At 42.0% G+C, this 20,240-nt stretch overlaps 1 protein-coding gene across 2 annotated transcripts; it reads left to right on the top strand.

Moving 5' to 3' along the window:
- The first annotated feature begins 5,359 nt into the window (after positions 1-5,359).
- On the top strand, positions 5,360-20,080 carry znf148 (zinc finger protein 148). Of its 2 annotated transcripts, none has more exons than XM_086145535.1 (7): positions 5,360-5,449; positions 11,275-11,648; positions 13,109-13,231; positions 13,361-13,484; positions 13,631-13,714; positions 13,814-13,932; positions 14,708-20,080. In XM_086145535.1, the coding sequence occupies exons 1-7, from the start codon at positions 5,374-5,376 to the stop codon at positions 16,325-16,327; spliced, it is 2,520 nt and encodes an 839-aa protein (XP_086001661.1). In that variant the 5' UTR covers positions 5,360-5,373; the 3' UTR covers positions 16,328-20,080. The 2 variants fall into 2 exon arrangements, with proteins under 2 accessions (XP_086001661.1, XP_086001662.1); XM_086145536.1 differs by lacking the exon at positions 5,360-5,449 and adding an exon at positions 7,470-7,543.
- The last annotated feature ends 160 nt before the right edge of the window (positions 20,081-20,240 follow it).

Genomic DNA, 20,240 nt, shown 5'->3' with positions numbered 1-20,240 from the left:
CTATACTGACATAACCCCCCTCCCCCCAGACGGCCCTATCAGAGATGGACTTTACATAACGGCTGAGTCATGATCTATTTTTATGGCTTTGAGGTGTGCCTGTTTCAGGAATCCTATCTTTCCGAGAACCGATCTGAGATTCACAACTTCAAAAAATTGGACAGTTTTGTCATGTTTGCTTCGCAACTTGGAGGGGAACTGTTTGAGTGCGACTGCAACAGGACGGTTCGAAGAAATAACCGCGGCGTGCGTAACCTCCGAATCTAGGTTATATTCAACAAAGAACAATAACGTTATCGCTGTAGTTGCAGTCATCAAATTACACTCAGCGTGATTGTGTGTGTCTGCCGCTATAAACGCACGGTAAAGACACAGACGTGCGGATGAAAGGCCGAATGAACGGGGGAATATTTACACACATATCACATAACTACTGCCTGGACTGATCCAAATCGGCAGCATTGCAGAAGGACGTGCAACTGAGAGGAACCTGATATGACTTTTACGTCAAAGCTGCCGTGATGTGGTTTTTGGTTTTTGAAAGACAATAGAACCATAAATTGCTCCCGAGTGAATGAGAGGGTGAACGGTTGTAAGACTATGTATGATGTGTAAAAAAGACGTAATCTGTACAGCAGGAAAGGTCATGAATGAAATAATTCATTGTATAATTCATTGATAAATACTCATCTAAATCAGTATTGTTGTCATTGTCATTAATAATGCAATTGGTGATAGTGATATTTTAGTATACATAAAATTTGCATTAATTCCACTTTTTGAAGGTTACTGCCAAAAAACGTATCATTTGTCATTGCAATCAATGATTGAAAATTGAACCATTCCGAGTTATTGTTTCACTTAACAGTTCATTTCCATGTGAGCTTTTCTGGAGTAACAGAAATAACCCAAACATGTCTGTGCTGCTTCCGTTCTCAGCTTGTGGAGATTATTTGATGTTCATGTTACACTGCTCGAAAGCAGGATAGAGTAGGAATGAAATGTGTCCTCCCAACGTGCGCGTAAAATACTGCAATCTGCAATCCGCAGTATTTTCCTCCCTGGGGATGAGCGGAGTGTGCATACCTATTCGGGAGACCAAAACGGACGTTTCTGTTCCTGTTAAGGAGGAACGCACAATTTCAATATAATACTTTCTAGGTCTGCAAGAGTTGAATTTAAATCAAATATTTAACGGTTAATTTGAGGGAAATGAGAAACAGATCCAATGACAATCTGATTAATTTATTCTGCGTGTCTTTTGAATGTTACGGGATTCAGCGCTGCATTAATGTACACTGTATGAGACAATCTATTACCCTGCCGCGTGGCTCAGGTTGAAGAGTTGCCTTTTGTTTATTTATTTACTCGCTTTTTTTTTTCTTTTTTTTTCTGAAATATTATATAGTTTCTTTAAGAAAAAAAATGATAGACTGATAAAAGTATAGAAATTAATAGATATATGGGATAAATTTTCCCTCATTTTTGACTGGGAGGGTTGGCATTGGCTCAGTTGGTGGAGCAGGTATCCTTCCAATGCAGAAGGTTGATGGTTTGACTCCAAGCTCCTCCTGCCTGCATGTCCAAGTGTCCTTAGGAGACACATTGGACACCCCAATTGCTCCCGATGATTCGATTAGCACTTTTCATGGCAGCTCTAACGCCATCAGTGTGTGAGAGAGTGAATGTGAATGGGCGAATGTATTCCAGTGTAAAGCGCTTTGAAAACCTCAGGGTGTGAAAGCATGATATAAGTTGATTCCATTTAATGTTGAATGAATTTCCACAAATATATTCACAGCTCTGATGTTGATTTTTTTTTCTGAATGTAAATGTATATTTTATTCTGATCCACTACTGCTGACATTGGGGCGCAGCAGGAGAAGATTATTCTCCCTCAGGGTGAAACTGGCAAGGTTTTTGCCGCTAATTGTCGGACCCAGAGGTCACTCTGCTCCACCTTTTTTTGACCACCCGAAATGCACTTCTTTGTTCTCATTCAGTAATTACGTGCTGTTGGGGATTCTGTGCGGCCATCTGTATTAAACCATCTCATTTAAAAACTTCTTCTTGCGCCCAGAACCTGAAATTCAACAGGCTGTACGGTGCTGTTGAGGCGCTGATTTGACATGTAACCTCTAGCAACATAGCAAGCTACAGGCCTCTTTTTTGGTTTTCATATGTTTGCCGGACAGAACTGAAATACAGGAAATGTGACTGTTTAACATCTCGCTCCACCACAATAGGCATCCTGTGTGAGATATTCAAAAACCTGGCTGCACAACTGGAGGCAGTGAAGCCCCCGGGGTAAAAGTGCGGCAACTTTCAAGGGCAATATTTTGCATTCAGTATGATAAAGTTGTGGGGAAACGTTGCAGATTTCCAAAAGCTGCTTGAGCTGCCACTCATTCATCTGCCAGAATCAGCGGGACAACGCAGTCACACTGCACTCCTGCATATTTTTATTACAGACCAGGATTAGAACAACATCAGCTCCTTAGTGCTCCAAATACATGTCAGATGTCCACTGTGTTCTACATATAAATATATCCTCACCCTCTCAAAATACCGTAATTTCCAGACTAAAAGACGCTACTTTTTTCACACGCTTCAAACACTGCGGCTTCAACAACGATGCGGGGAATTTATAGATTTTTTGGGGGCTAATCAGCTTCACGCTCCCAAAACATTACGCCTCGACACAAATTACTGTGAAATTCTGAGGCCGAAATTATGATACCGAAGAAGACGACTTTAATGGTTTTAGTGCGCAGGAGGAAGACCAAGATAGCGATCAGCTGGAGTAGGACAAAGCAGGGATAGAAAAGGATGGATGGATGGATGGACTTTTCCGTCTTATTTATTATTAATCTTTTTCATCTGCCGTGTTGCAGGCAGTGTTTGGAAAAAAAGAATTTCCAATACGTATTTGTGGATGTGACTGGTACGTATTGACTTAAAAGTTTAAAAAAATGTTTTCTGGGTAAATATTTCATCTTACGACGTGGACACCTGCAGCTTAAAGACAAGTGCAACCTATATATATATATATATATATATATATATATTCACATATTTATTTAGTAATTTTTATATTACGGTAATTTCCAAAGTCGTTTTTTTTGATAAAATGACTTTTTTGCCTAATTCAACTCCTTATTCAACATATAGCTCAGTTTTTCATTTTTACCAAGAAATCTGAAACCTTTTTTTCCATACTTGTTTTAAACCAGGTCTTGGAAGTTGTCCAGTACCTGATGCACAAATAATATAACTTGTTTCATATTCTTTAAATATGAAATATTTTTATGTCATTTTAACCACGACCCAAGCAGACACCGATTATCAATACCACTTGTCCTGCAGTCAAGGTCGTGGGATGCTGGAGGCGTATTCACCCTGTACCGCTCGATCACAAGGCCACGTATAGAGACATGCAACCGTTCACGCGTCTGGGCAATTTCGGGTCTCCAATGAATCTCCTGCATGTTTTGGAGAAGATGGAGCCTTCGCACAGAAAATTCCCTTGGTCGGAATCAAACCATCCTGCTTTGAGGAAAAGGCTGTAACCACTGCACCAGCCTGATCTATATTTTGAATATTGTTCTCATATTTGGCAGACAGGGCTTCATCAGCATGATGACCCTCCCACCCATCCCTTTTCCGCCTGCAGTAACTTGCGCTCCTGAAGGCAAGAGGAGCACACGTTTTGTCGCATACAAAACGCTCGAGCTGAGGCCGGAATAGCCAGCTCTTGAAGCTTCAATAATTTACTTTAATTTCTACATATTTTATGATCGTAATCGTGATTGAAGCCAATCTGTCAGAGCAAGTTATCACTCGAGTGAGGGACAACCGCTGTGTTGTACCGAGTCTTTTCATCTGAGCCAACGGAAACTAAGATCTGGAGAAACTAAGGAACAAATCCAGCGAGCCTGAGGGATCTTCCAAATATTGCATGGGAATTTACTATCATTGTTTATCCATACACACACACACACACACACACACACACACACACACACACACACACACACACACACACACACACACACACACACACACACACACACACACACACACACACACGCACACACACACCTGTCTCCTGCTGAGTACCGTTGAGCCATTGCTGTTCTATTTTTTTTTTTTTCATCTGCCATTCTGGAGCATGTCAGTGTTAAACACCCACCCACACAGAAACACACACACACACACACACACACATGCGCGCTGTCCTCCGTCTTTAGCAAACTGCATGAACATCGTATCACTCATACACTCTGTCTTTTTGCAGTAACACACACTCAAAGGGACAAGCCGGGTCGCCGGTTTAAACAGACTGTTGTCACACACACTTCCTGGCTCCCCTCCCGCCGCCTGTCGTACACATGCAGAGTGATGAACTGTCATTTACAATGCCTTTGCTGAGGTGCGACACACAAGCTTGAGTATTTACTCGTGGCCGACGCTGCAAACATTTTGTGGTTGAGGTCAGACGGCGGCACCTGCAGCCACAGCAGGCCTCCGCTCCCTCTCTCTCTCTCTCTCTCGCCGAAGGCCGGAGGGTTTCACTCCCACCGCTCATGGATTCTTCATAAGTGCCTTTCAATTCTTGTTTCGAGGGTCTCGGCTGTTTTGCGCCGGTGCAGAAATGTGGACTTCCATGACCCGGGGATTATCATTCCCCCGAACAGCAACCCCCACCCCTTACATCGCCATGCAGACTCGCAGAACAGAAACGACCTGGACCTCGCCGATGTGCCGCATGTTGATATCCGCTGCCTTCGGTGTAATTGTAAGAAGAAGAAGAAGACGGAGAAAAACACAACAAGCAATGTCCTTGGCATGTCCTTCACATCCTCCACTTTGGGGCATGCACAATTTTTGATACTTTCCACCATGTCCGGGGTTTTGCCGGGGCTGAGATGAAAAAACGCCAATCATATCTCACACGTTTAATAGCTCTGCGGGCCATGTGACGGCGCGGAGACACCGGGCGCCAACGTGCCTGAAATATTGAGGAGTCCCTCATTAAGCCTGGACAATGGATGTGCGCGTGTGTGCGTGCGTGTGCGTTTGTTTATGTCTCTTCGAGATTGGATGCTGCATGTCTAAACAAGCTCCAAAAAATTGTGAGGAGTGGGAGGGGGTGTGGGTGGGTGGGGAGGGGTGGGTGTTAATGCGCCGTGCGTAAAAATGCATTATCGGTGCAATTCGCGATTAAAAAGAGGAAAAAAAGACAACACCGGAGACAATGCAGATTAGGGGGAAGACGCGCACAGAGTCCGACGGAGATAATCCCGTTTCCTCGGGTGTCAATTGCCAACGTGGAAGGATCCTAGGAGACCGGGATGAACTGAACATGAACTAATGCTGCAGTTCCACGGCGAGGGGAGGAGGGATGGAGGGATGGATGGAAGAGGGAAAACACGATTGGCATCCGGAGGTAAACATTGTTGCTCTTGACCTTAAGGGACTCACGCCGGTTACCGCAATGTCACCGGCGGTCACCGGGGCTTCCTCCCCGAATCGTCTTGCAAGCATCCTTCAGATGACACTGTTGTCCATCACCTCTCACCCCCAAGGGTCTGACCTCAACTACAAAAATGCCCGGGTGTCTTCCGGGGTGCCAGGTGGCACGCCGGCCACCGCCGTGCACACCGGGCGCATTTCACATTACGCACGACAAGAAACGCACATCTGCAAGAGAAGAACGCTCAAAACATCTAGCAGGCGAGCGGAAGAAGCGTAGACTCACACCGTGACCCCAAAAGCCTCCTCCTCCTCCTCCTCGGACGGGGAACGGGGAATCCTCAGATGCCGTGGTCGCAGTCCACGTCCCTGCAGATGTACCAGAGGATCACATAGAGGATCAGAAGTATGGCGAAGATGAAGAGCGCTACGAGGATGGCCTTGGTCACCGGAGAGATGAGCGACTGCATGTCCGGAGCGGAGCCGGGGCAGAGCGGCGTGCGGCTCCGCGTCCGTCCTCAGTCTGCGGGCTCTCCGGCGCTCCTCCTCTCCTCCTCCTCTCCTCTCCAACTGTTGAGGACGGAGCCCGGGGCTTTGACGTGCGCAGACAAACGCGGTTTTTTTTTGTTGCTTTTTTGCAGTCTGACGCGCGCGCACACACACACACGCACACATGCACACACTCCGAGTGAGCAGGGGGGCTTCCCTCGCTAGGAGCGTCGGCGGCGGGGTGTGCTGTCCGCGCTCCCCGGCTCCCTGTCGCACATTGACGGGCAGAGAGAGAGACCCAGGCGGTGGAGTGGAGTGTGTGTGTGTGTGTGTGTGTGTGTGTGTGTGTGTGTGTGTGTGTGTGTGTGTTTGTATTTGCGTGTGTGACAGCAGCTCCCGCAGAACCCCGCGATGCTCTGCAGACTGCGGGGGAGCTGGAGATCCAGGAGAGCCAAGTTGGTTCTTCTGGCTGCAGCTCAGACTGCAAACAGGTTGATCGCTGGTCCTCACGGTGGAGTGCGCGTGCACGTGTTACCATGTCTCGCCATAACACACTATCACCTTAAATGCCAATATGTGGGCAAAGCTGTCATCCAGACAATTCATACATAGGGAACATTTTACTTCTTTCTGACTTGGTTAAAAATACAATGCAACATGTCGTGTTATGTTCCACACACTGCCGGTGAGAACAAGATTTTGTTTTCCTTGTGGGCCGCTCCCTTCAGGGGTTGCCACAGGGAATCACCTGCCTGCATCTAAGCATCTTCTCTCACACCAACAAACTTCATGTCCTCTTTCACCCCATCCATAAATCTTCCTCTCGGCATCCTGCCTGGCAGTTCCATCCTCAGCATCCTTCTACCCTGATCTGCACCATCCCTCTTCTGTATGTCCAAACCATCTTTATCTCCAGAACATCTGACACGTACTTTCCCTCTGATGGACTCATCCCTAGCCTCCAAGGTGAGAACAAGATAAACACCATTATTTAAAACAAACACGGAAATTCAATTGAATTCTTAATCACTTTGTTCCAGCTTCTGCGAGAAAGGATTTGACCTCAGTTGTTCCCCACTTGCATCACATTACATCACTTTTTCTCCAAAACAGGTAAAGTCAAACTATACGCACACCAAAACTACAGCGAGCACAGTTTGAAAGAGTCAAAGCTCGAGGGCAATAAGTTCAGTTTCTGCGATCCCACTTGCACTGGTCTTCATGAAGGCGCGTCCATTGGGGCAAGGCCATTTGACCATTCGGTAACACTTTTGATAAGCGCGTTCGTCCGCTGTTGGGAATGGTTTAACATAAATAATAAGAGCAATGGGCAGACAGAACTGATGAGGGTGGTGTTGTGACTTGGGCCATCCAGAGAAGTAGGTCATCAAAGTGAAAGCCTATCAGCTGCAGTGATCAGGAGCGCGCCGCTCGGCGTACTGACACATACTGGCCACTAGGTGGCGACAAACACACCCCTTGAAACATGATAGTGTATTTGATTATTCCGCACACCATCAGTGCACTGTGGTCTTGCATAACAATCATGACAGCAAAACGGGATTAAGACTCATTGCAGGTAAGAAGCAACAATAGTTGATATATCGTGTATATTGTATTGACACATATTTAACTGTCTGTCTCCGTAACGAGCAAGCTAGTCCGGAACGTTAGCTTTACTAGCCAGCTATAACATTGTGGCCTATTGAGCGAAGTGACCGAGGAAGCTGGAGGCGCTAGAGCTGAAGCCAACCAGACCCCTTGGCAAGTTTGTAAAAATATGCGAGCGAAAGTTGTGCTGTGCCGTGAAATTAACATCTGCTACTGCTCATCGTCGATGTCTGCATTTTTAGAAGACACCGGGGACGGTATCTCTAAAGACGCAGCGCTGACTACAAATTTATAGCACCATGCATTAACTAATGTTTGCAGCAACTTGCTAGCAGCTAAGTTAGCAAAGTAGCTGCAAACAGGCCCCTTACAGCGTCAAGCAGCGTGAATAACATTGGACTGCCGGCAGAAACCTTCAAAATAAAGCCGTCACGTTGAATTACTTTTGGGATAAAAAAAATGGATGAGGCGTTCTTGTAGCTGTGGCCACAACACACTGTCTATTTATTTCATACATTCAAGGTCATTCGAGTTTAATTGTAATTCCGATAGCGTCGTTGAATGTATTGCTTTGCGTTGCGAGGGAGCCTAGTTGGATTCTACGACATTACGATTGAATTCATGTGAGTTGTTGAATAAGTAGCACGACGATTAAAGTTAGAATGTTGACACAAGTCACCTTTTCCTTTTCCTTTCCCCGCGGATAATTTCATATCTATGCTCTTGGAGCTCTTTAATTCTGAAGGCGAATGAGCCACGGTTCCTCCGTTTTTACTGCGGCTTCGTGAATACGATGTTGCTGTTTGACAACCGCAGCTAATTAGCTAGCCGGCTAGCGAAAATGACAAGAAGTCACAATTTTAAAAACAGTTATGCCGTTTACATTTAGTTGTTGGGGAGTTAGTCCCTGTTGGTGTGTGTTTAAACCCGGGGAGACACAACAGCTGTTTGAATGGCTCCGGTGTGGGTCTACATTAAGCCCATTGACAGGGTCCATATGTGCTTTGTTAGCTAACTTGTCGTTTAAGGTGAACGCTAGTTAGCGTTAATTAGGACAATGTTAAGTGAACAAAAAAAGCCCATTCCTCTCTTTCCTCCGCACCGGAGAGGCCGTGTTGCTGCCAGGGATGACTGACATTTGGGTTTGTGCAGCCACATGTGCCTGTCGTCGTTTGTTCTTCCTGACTTTACAGAAGAAGTGTATTGTAAGTTACGAAATGAAAGAAAACGTCGATTAAGTTACCCCCCCTTTTCTCCCCAATGTCGGTGAGCATAAGCAGCAGGTTAAAAGGGAAATCGTACTAAAAGCAGGTCAGTCATTTTAAGCAACAACAAAAATGACTAGTATTTGAAATAAAATCAAAAATAACCTCAGCAGGTTAGCAGAAGAGAAACTGCACACGTGATACAAGTTTCCATTATTACTTGAAATGTAAATAATACATTGTGTAAGTGCTTTAACAGCAGTTGTTGGTAATAAATCTCCACTGTCCCTTCAGTAATCTCCACTGTCCCTTCAGTGTTTTCCAGAGCTGCGCATTCATTCATTTTCTGTCCCCCCGCCAGCTCGTACATCTCCTAAGTTGTGTGAAATGATGTTTTCAGCTTTGCAGATGAGATTGTTCCTCTTGCTGGCATTTTTAGTTGTGGATGCTGCTCCCCCAGCAGCGCATAGCAATGTCGCTTGCACTGGCAATCACAGACTGCCATGCCAGTGTTCAATCTTATTTTTCCTTAAGGACTGAAGTCTTCTTATCGTTCTCTTGTACTCTGCATTACTGCTGGTCCTCCCTGACGGCTTGTTGTCCATACACCTGTGGTGTTTCTCCCTCCCCCCTAACCTCATAATCGATGGTGTCGATGTGCCTTGCTGCAATTCTTGCCCCCAACTATCTTATGTGTTCAAGAAACTGTGTTAAGAGGTGTTGTCTGTCACTGTTATCTTTTGCTGCTCCCCCCCAACTAATCAGGCCACACAGCCCCTCTCATTGATTAGCCAAAAGGTCTTTTGTTACATGGGATGAATTCATGATGAAGTTGACAATTACTAGTTAACATTTGAAGTCACAAATCATATCCACAAAAATACCTTCAGCCAACTCAATTGATTGCAAGTTGTCAATGTAGTCAATCTTATGGCCTAGATAGTTGCATTATTGAACAAGAATAATGCATTATAAAATGAATGACTGAAGAAGTACTTTACTCATTCTCTTAAGACATAACTGCAATAAATTCAATGTGAGATAACAAGCCCAGCTGGATGGGGAACAGACCTTAGTTGAACCATTTTATGAACAATTTTCAGCTTATTTATCCACGCTAGTTGGCTCTTGGTCATTGGTTGTGTTGTTGAAGCCAGTGCTCTGCTTTTCATCCATCCGCACCTTCATGATGTTACTTTGCTGGAGCTCATCCTTGAGGTCCCTTCTGAGGGAAGCGTTAAACTTTGACACTGTTGTCTTAACTTCATGCTGTATTGTTTTGAAGACATCCTTGTCACTAGACCTGAAGGCTCTTCACCTCTGGTTCAGCAGATCCCCCATGGCTATATTGTACAAAGTTGTGATATGAATCTACTAAGTGATGGCATGGAAGCAGTGTTGTATGCATTTTTTGGGGGATTAGCGCACAGACCATCCAATATTTTAATTTCCTGTTGTACAGCTAACAACACTGAAAAGTTTGCAGAGTGGATTTGAGCTTAACATCAATGAAATATCTTGTTTTACACATGAATGCTGCAGGGTTCTTAGCGTAGTAACTTTAACTGCTCAAATAATCTTGACACCACACATGGGCTCCACTGTTGTCTGGAAAGTCCCTATGTAGCCGTATCGTTGTAGAAATCACGTTTCCTGTATACCTCAACTCCCCTTTAGAGGCAGAGGCAAGGGGAGAGGGCTGGGATATCACAAAACGGACACCTGGGAAATATGATGACATATAGGAAGTTTTGAAGGGTGCAGCTGCACCACCCAAACAGAATGGAGAAGCTACTTTGTCACTATTGGATATAAGGTGTGTAGATCAAGTTTAGCAATATGATTGGAATCCAGGTAGCTGCCTTAGCACCACCGTTAAGTTGAAGGGCTATATCTCATGTCGGGTCACTGGGAAACTGGCTGAGGGTGTGCATATTTACCTGGCACACTGAAAGGGAAAGCAGTGTCAAATAAATGATTCTGTGATGTCAGAGATGGAGAATACTCATTAGATCAGCAGTCAACCTCCTTTGAAAGGGCACCGCACTAATAGAAGTGCATCATCGGAATACCTCCATGGTGTTGAGGGAACCAATGCAAACCGGATCAGAGGGTTTATCTGGTCGCTCTGATAATCAGTACTGCAAAGGGGTAGCTTTTCTTTGAGTTTTTTTTTTTTGTTCGTGATTGAGGTGATCTTAGAATGTCAAATTTTAAATTAAAGGAAAAGGTCAATTAATGGTATTTGATTCTTAAACTTTGAAGTACTGTCTGCCATCAGTAGGCTAGTTACGGAAGTTATCATCCATTATTTATCATTAGTGCCCTTTTCACATCAAAAACTGCAAATTTTTTTTGCTTTTCCACTTGTTTTAGTGTTTGCCTTTTATTAGCATTGTGTAATTTCATGTCTTTTGTCTCAATTAACCCTCAATGATAATTTCAAAGAAACCTGCATTTTCACGCGTCTAATATTTTCCTTTTTTTTTTACAGACTGCCCAACTACCCTATGTAAGATGAACACTGAGGACAAGTTGGAGGGTATGCTGTTGAAGTGCAGCAGTGATGGAATAGATGGAGGAGGGAGAGTTGGGCTGGGCAGTGGAGGGGGACTAGTAGTGATGACCCTTGGAGAGCGATCTCTGGCGAACCACCCCCTGTTGGCTGAGGACGACGATGATGAAGATGAAGACGAAAACTTGACTGTGAGCTCACTGGTCACTCATGACCTGGTGCCTCCCGAGCAGCTAATGATGCAGGAAGAGATGACAAAGAATGGTGGAGAGGAAGAGGAGGGAGGAGGCGATGTGGGAGTGCATTTCCCCCTAAAACTCACCCATAAGTTGCCCTCCTTGCTTCATTCACCAGTGAGTTCACATTGCTTAAGACATGGTCTGCCATTCATAAGCTTATGTATTTGGACACTTTTCCTCCAGTTTACACATAGATGTAAAAGTATGTAAAAGCCAGGATGCAACGCAAAAACCCAAATCAGACACTGACTATAGTCAGTAGCAGTGCTTTATTTTCTTAGCAGTGCCTTCTTTTCCAACTTGGATAGCAGATTCATAAACATTTCTCTTGAAATATCATTAAAATAACATTGTTTAAAAAGTATTCCATTAGAGACCTAATGTAATTTTTCACCAAGTGTGCAGAAGATGATCTCAGAAATCCAAAAAGCTGGTGCTGACAATTATGTGCTAATACCATCTGACTGTCTTAGATCAGATTTATGAACTCACTCAATTTATAGCCAAACAATCACATGGTTTCTGGTTTGTATAATTACGTTATCTCACCATGGACTTCCGGCAGTCAACATTCGTAACATAGCTGAGGTGGAACTCGGAGCAATGCAAATAAAAACTGCAGTTTTAATGCACCTAGAAAAGGTATAATGCACTGACAAATAAACAATGCTTTATATATCTCTAAGCGTGCAGAGGGACACTTTTCAATAGATTATTTCCCCACCTGCACAGACGTTATGTTCATCATTTCAGTCATTGGCAAAACAGTGCACACACCAAATCATTTATTGAAGTCTCAGCATCAACCAGCCATTCCAAAATAGATTTGCAGTGAACTGCAAATGTTTATGTGCCACTTGGCAACTTATTTTGTAATATTTAAGATCTATACTTTGGTTTCCTTGTGATTTGTTGGTTCTCTCTCTCTCCCTGGTCAAAGCAGGAAAAGTGCATATGTTTTAAAACCTTCGTGCAAAAAACCTGTGTTCACAATATGCAACTTTTATACGTGAAACTCCAACAAATTTTCAGGAGTTTTCTCGTATTTTCTCGAGCGTTTATTTTTTCAAGCCTACAAAACCTAGATATTAGCCTGTTTTGATTAATTTTGGCCAACAAGTAACATTGAAAGAAAGCACAGTTGGTCCTGGTAATTGAGGTTTTGTTTTTTTAAGCTACGCCTTAATGCATTTTGAGGTGTTATACATGCATGCATTTTCAATGCCATAATTCACTGTCACAATTAATGATTGAGGCGTTGTTGATACAACTGTCAACACCTTTGCTTTCTTGCTTTAACTAGTAAAATTGTTCTGACATGTGTGGAGTTTATCCATTCAAGGATGAGTCTTCCAGTATGTAAAGTCTTCCAAATACTTGAACAATGGTCATTCGCCTTCCAAATTTGGAGTAATAGCTGCTCTGTTGTCAAGCTCCCTTGGATTTATTAGTTCCGTTTGCACTATTGCAAAGGTGTCCCTGAACCAGATAAACTGCCGGATACAATGGTTGACCTTGAACCAGGATACTTGTTTTGTCAAATGTTTAGCATGTCTATGTTTCTACTTTTTCAGTTAAGCATTAAGCAGGAGCTTAAGTTGTCAGAGCCTGCAGTCATGATAAAGAAGGACAAAAAAGCCGCTAAGGACTTGATGCTCTGTCCCAAGAAGAAAAGGAAACAGCATTCACCAGCAAAGGTGCACATCAGTAAAGTTGTTTTAGCAATACAAATGAGTATTTTTGTTATTGAGAATGAAGGGAATTGAAATTTTACAGCTGGATGGAAACCATTTAAATGTCTTTTGGCGTTCCCTTTGTTATTGTAGATTCTGAGCACTAATGAGGAAGGATCATTTGGCATACAAAACCCCAAGTGCCATGTTTGTGTTCACTGTAATGCGGCATTCAGAACCAACTACCATCTACAGAGGCATGTCTTCATTCACACTGGTAAGAATTACTCAGTTATACGGACCATCATTTCTAATATGTATTTCTTTTATAATTACCTGCATGTCTTTTGTCACAATGCAGATATTCATTGTAATCAGCATCTGAAGTTACTGCATATATTTATATGTATTTTAAAACTCCAGGTGAAAAGCCTTTTCAGTGCAGCCAATGTGACATGCGCTTCATTCAAAAATATCTTCTTCAGAGACACGAGAAGATCCACACAGGTGAGTGTAGGTTTGCCGCAAACAGTAAATCCCCATGATTTAATTTGACATTTCAGTCTCAAGTGGGTGGTTTTATTTCCTTTTTTTTCCTATACTTAGGTGAAAAGCCCTTTCGATGTGATGAATGTGGTATGAAGTTCATCCAGAAGTACCACATGGAGAGACACAAGAGGACACACAGCGGAGAGAAACCCTACCAATGTGACTACTGTCACCAGGTGAAGTTTTGTTTGCTTAAACTTTACACTTACGATGATGGAAAATGGAGCAATAAAGGCAAAGGCTAATCCACATTGGGGAAAGAAAAAAATGAAAAGGCTTAGTGGACCCTTGTTCAGCTGGTTGTAGCATCAGTGGTGAATATCTCAATCAGAATCAGTTTGTGCCAAGTTGACTTCATTTTGATAACATTAACGTGAAAAAATAGCAACAAGTTAAAAATCTAGATATAAGATAATGTCTCAGTCATTTTGGGTCTGCTTATCCATCTTGATGTAACATTTCAAAAGTGTTTGATTTACTTTAGCTTTATCCGTTTATTGGCGTAAGAGACAACGCTGCCTCATGTGATGATCTTTGACACCATTTTTTTCACTACTCTGTGTGTTTCTCTAACCACCTTTGCTCTTGATCTCCTTTGAGGATTTTTTTGGCACCAGATGCTTTTAGGTTCCTAGCCACTTACCTAACTGCACTAAAGCTACATAGCCGTGGGTTTGCCAACAACAGACAGTACTTCAATCTCTGTTGCTCAAGTTAGATAGCATCATGCCTCCGGGAAAATGGAGAAGAGGGTGAAAATAACAACCAACAGTGCGTACTGTTTGCACTGATTTCAAGCAGGGTTCAAGATTAAGCTTATTTTGTTAATGTGGTTTCAATTTTAGGTCTGTCAATTTGATGTGGCACTCTGAGAAAATTAAAAATGGTCTGTATTTTCTTTGAGCATATTTGCAAGCTACTGTATTAATGTATTTCATCCTCCATCCCCAGTACTTCTCAAGAACGGACCGGGTATTAAAGCACAGACGAATGTGTCATGAAAACAGAGAAAGGAAGACCAATAAGGCTAACAATAAAGTTGGACCGTTGCACGAAGCAGAAACTTTAGGCCTCCCGTTTCCTGCCAAAGAGAGTTCACTGCCCAAGAAAAAACGCCAAAAGTGTGCGGACAAGGTACATAATTCAGGCACATCCTCTGCTTCCCAAACCGAAGGGCACACTGCTCCTCTCGTCGAAGCCGTTGAGAAAGGAGATCAGAGACGGAATAAAGTTGACGGTCTACCTCTCTATGGTGTGTCCTCCAAAGTCAAACACGAGTACGTGATTGCTGACTACTCTGTGGAACTTCCTGAAGAAACATCTAGCCAAGACCAAGATGGGGAGGTGTCATTAGATGAAGTGACCCCTCCCAAGCTGGTCCTGAAGAAAGTCCCCAAGAGGAGTCTGAAACAGTCAAGTGAGCAGACTCCTCCTTGCCTGTCCACTTTGTCTTCTTACGAGGTAAACAGCAAGGTCCCACAGTATACCTTTGAAATTGTGGACAAGCAAAGCCTATTAGATGAAGAAAGCAATGCTGAGCATGGAGGGCCAACAAAGCCAGCAGCCAGCAGCACAAACTATGATGATGCCATGCAGTTTCTCAAGAAGAAACGCTATCTTCAAGCGGCCTTGTCGACCAACAGTCGGGATTATGGCCTGAACACAACCAGTATCTCTTCTCAACCACCCGTTTCACAAACAGTGGTGTCAACTGTCATTGATGAAACTGTTCCTGCAACTATTTTGGAGCCTCAGCCAATCAACGTTGAGATTAAGCCGACTCATGACAGGAATGTGTTGCCAGATGAGGTCCTTCAGACTCTGTTGGACCACTATTCAAACAAAGCCAATGGGCAGTCGGACATTTCCTTCAATGTGGCAGACACCGAAGTTACTTCAAGCATATCCATTAATTCCTCTGACGTTTCGGATGGCAGCCCAGTGGAGGGTCTTGGGAGCTCCAGTGTCCAGGCTCAGCCATCGTCAGAAAAGGCCAGCCTCTTGCAAGAATACTCGAAATTTCTCCAGCAAGCTCTTGAGAGGACGAGCCAGAACGACAGCTACCTTACTAGCCAGAGCCTCAGCTTGGTTTCAGAAAATCCAACTTTAGCCGGACAGCCTCTTTTCTCAACTGAGAAACAGTTACCTTCCCCTGGTCGCTTCAAGTCAGGGTTAAGTTCCCCATTAAGAGCCACCTCAGAGAAACCTCACTTTGGATTACTAGTAGGGGACTCCCAGCACTCATTTTCATTTTCAGGTGATGAGACCACTCCTCCCTCCACGGTATCCCCGGCTGAGGAGGACTTTTTGGAAGTCTCTCCCCCCAAAAAGACAGACTCCTCGCAGGGGATACTGCAAACTTTTCAAATAAGCTCCTTTGATCCAAACTTCAAATCTCACTTCCAGACATCAAGATCTGGTTCCTCTTCGGCATTTTCTGTTGCCAATGGACAAGCAAGTATAAGAGGACACAGCACAGACTTCTCCGAGTTCCCTTTAATCAGAGTCAGTGAGACCAGGTCTCAGCTGAACTCCTCCCCTGATGTTTCAACAAGTGAAACTTTTGGCTGAAGGGAGGCAATATTTAATTCTGTTAATTTCAGCAGCACTTTATCTGATGTCATCTGTTCTGCCAAAACGATTCACTTTGTGATGTGTGGTCTTTCTTTTGTCATTTTAATAGACCATATATTGTTTATAGTCTTGTTCAGTTTAACCTCATAAAATGTAAAAATTAAATGTTAAAATTATTACATTAGTATTTCCCCTTTAAAAAAAGAGTAATGGTACATGGGTATATATATATATATATATTTAGCTCCAGAATGTTAATCCAGGGCTCTTGCACACCGGGATCGTATGTTTCGGACTTTGAGACTTGACAAATGTGTTCACTCTCCAAATGGACCAAAACAAAGGTTCAGTTTGAACCACATCTACACCACCTCTTGAGTTGGCACCAAATAGTGATCCTTTGGTCTGGAATGCTATCTGGAGATGGTTTCCAACAGGTGATGCTTTTAGATCAAACTGAATAGTCCAAAAGTCCGGACCAAACAAGGGAGGAGAACAATGCCCTTAGTTTTAGCTGAAACGAAATTACAGGTATGAAAGCTCCCTTGGATTATTGCCGGACCAAACAACTGGACCAGGGGCCTCCTTAAAAAGACATAAACAGTGTCCCTGTTTGCTTCGTATGAGAACATAATCGCACTTAATATTCTTAGAACCTAATACAGGCATTGTATTACAACAACCCATCATAGTGTGATTCATTTGGTTGTACCTATTGTGTACTTCTCTTAATCACAGCTTTCCTGAATTCCTTGATAACTGGCAAGTTACTGGCTAGCGTAGTTCATTAATGCCAGGAAGTCTAATTTTTGCCTGAGTCAGTGTGACTGACAATTATTTTCTCCCCAAAATTATTTCCCCATTACTTTTTTGGGTACCCAATCTCCGTTTACACCAGTGTGTGAACAATAACAGGACCTGAAGGAGAATTTGATAAGTAGTTATCCTGCCACTTATCAGGACCCAGATTATGGGTGTGAAAGCCCCCTAAAAATGATGTGACCAAAGTGTGATACAGGAGATGCAGTAACATGATTTCTCATACAATTGCCATGGGGCTTATTTATGTTTTAGTCAGTCTTGTTTGTCTTGCACAGAAAATCAAATCAGTCTTGCTGCTTAATCCACTATTTCCACTTGTGAAAATTCAGGCTTCGCCTACTGCATGTATGCTTTTTCTGTTAACTAGTTTTAAGGTAATTTATGAAATCTTTTCTTACGTTATAAAAATCTTCTCTTAATTGCTTAATGAGATGGCCCCATTGTTATAGCAACATAAGTAATTATGTACTTTTACAGTGAAGTCACTTTATTCTTGCCAAAAATGGGGTTTTCCAAATGGTGTGTCATAGATGGAAGGATCAACTGATTGAAGGATCTGATCTGTAACATCAATTAGTCATAGGCAGGTTGAGCCTCACGTGGTAACTCTGATTGGCTGATGAAATGTTAGTTTTGAAATGTCTGACATTGGTAGTCTGACTGGAGTGAATTAGAGTCAGACACCTAAAAAACACCCCTCCCTTCTCTTCCAAAGTGGAGATGATACTTGTAATAAAATTACTAAAAAGGATTGTGCTTAATGTTTCAACTACAAAGAATGTAGTACTGTCACAGTATGGCAAAGGCAATTTGTCAATGAAACCAGTTGTCATAAATTTTGACTCAATATGAAAAGGTAGGAGAAAATTGTGATATGCAATGCTCTTCAGTAATTTAAAGTTTAAATCATCTTTTTACTGCAGTCAGAGTACTTAGTTTGGGGAAAGAACCATGTGATGGGTACCCCTTCTATAACAATTTAAAGTCAGTTTTACTAAGGGTATTTCATGCTGTGAAAGACATTTGGGTGGGTTTTCCAGTTTCTTTTCTTTAAATCTGTGCCTTTTTTGAACATTTTCAAATCTTATTCTCTCTCTCTCTCACACACACACACAAACATATATATATATATACGTACATACATACATACATATATAGCGGGGTTATTTTGCGAGACAAGTCCCAATTCAACAAACAGGTTAATGGGTGAGCTATCAATCTAAGTTTATTTACTAAAGTTTTAGGAAGAACAGGCACCAAGATGCCCCCAATAACTCTGGTTTAATTGAAATGACATATCTGTAGACTTTTTTGCAGGCTGTATGATAAACATGTATGTATGTATGTATACAGAATCAATATTCAGATTTCTGCAGGTCTGATATCTATTACCTTCTTATAAATAATCAAAGATTCATTTGTTAAAGTTTATTTGAAACCTTGAGCTTTTTTTAAGTGGTTGAGTGACATTTCTTCCATACTACATCACATCAATTTTTGTCTTATGACTATCTCTTTGCAAGTGGCTGTGTGTGCGTCTGTGCGAGAAACACTGATCTCAACTGTTATCATTTTATTGAAAGATGATGTAAAGCTCCCTCTTGTTACAGTTCTTTTGACAATCAGGGACGGATATTGATCAATTTACTTAACAAATATATTTTTCTCCATCAAACATTCCCTGAAATATATGTGTCCTGCTGTAAATACATTGTATATTTTTTTGTTCTGAGTACTGTTAGATCCATTTGTGGAGCGAAACATGGCTTGTGCAAGACTTTTTCTCATTGGAGGCATACTTGTTTTCCAACATGTATCACATTTAGCAATGAATCTCTTACTTGTCAAGATGTTGATTTATGAGGTTTGTATATATATATATATCTTATCACTGTTATAAGACTGTTGACCATTTTCCAGGTTTATTGTTCACTGGTCAAAGTGATTTTAGGTTTTGCAGTGATGGGGTCTACTGTACACAACTGTTTGTAATTTTAAAAAAAGCCCCCAGAAGAAAAGGGTAATGCATTCAAGAATATTAATCTTAGTAGTGTCAAACACTCAACCTCAACAGCTATGAGCAGCTTGACCTAATGTAAGTTCAACTGGAACGTGGGTGAAATATTACTTATAAAATGTATATCTGAGGTTGAAATACTCCATTTACCACTCATTTCATTGAAAGTACTTAAGAGCACAGTGCAAATGAGTAGTTCTACTTTGATAGGTTGTACTTCATGAGTTGTTAATGGAGAATTTTAAATTTGCAAAAGAAATTTAAAATGCTGGACGGAGACTCGTGAAATATAGGAGCAGCACTATGTTGTTGTTTTTTTTTTTCCCTCCCTATTTTGTTTAAATATTCGTCAGTAACCTGGCCATAAGTGTCCTTGTATAAGCTAGAGAAATCTCTGTTTTGTGTAAAAAAAAAAAAATAATAAAGAAAATAAAATAAAAAAAAGAAATAAAAAATCTGAATTATTAATTTTTTGATAAAACAAACTATTTTTGAAACATGTCATTTAAGGCACTGATATGTACAGTATATCATATGCATTCACTATTGTTACCTTCTTTATCTCTGTGCAAGTGATTTGTGTCAATTTCTTTCAAATATGAATGTGAATCTCCTTGAGTCCTACCTTTCGACTGGCATCTTCTCACTTTAAAAGGTATTGATAAGAAAGCCCACCTAGACGACGGTGGGGAGTGATATTGTGTGCTTGAAAGGTTTGTTTGCATGGTCTTGTCGGGTCAAGTGAACTTGTTTTAAGAAATAATGTGCAGCTTTAATTGTAGCTGATTCATTTCAGTAAGGTAACCCATACTGTTAGATTTTTGCAGTATATAATGATTTGTAAACAATCTGATTAAATTTGTTTGTTGTTGTGTGTCATGTCCTTATAAATAAAAAAATATTCACAGAAATAGTATTGGATGCATTGATTATTTCCAGGTTAAGCGGATGAAAGGAAGGGAGTGTTTTACGTGTGTCTTGTCACCAACTCTCTGTCCTAAGCCACGTATACGCAGTATATCCTCAAGGCTGGATTGTGAAAATAGAGATCTGAAAGGTTTCACATATTGA

This window comes from Fistularia commersonii, chromosome 4 (genome assembly GCF_037954325.1).
Source record: "Fistularia commersonii isolate RoL2024-O1a breed Wild chromosome 4, RoL_Fcom_v1.0, whole genome shotgun sequence".
NCBI lineage: Eukaryota > Metazoa > Chordata > Actinopteri > Syngnathiformes > Fistulariidae > Fistularia > Fistularia commersonii.
Note: the sequence above shows the minus strand (reverse complement) of the source record. Positions and strands in the feature narration are given on the sequence as shown.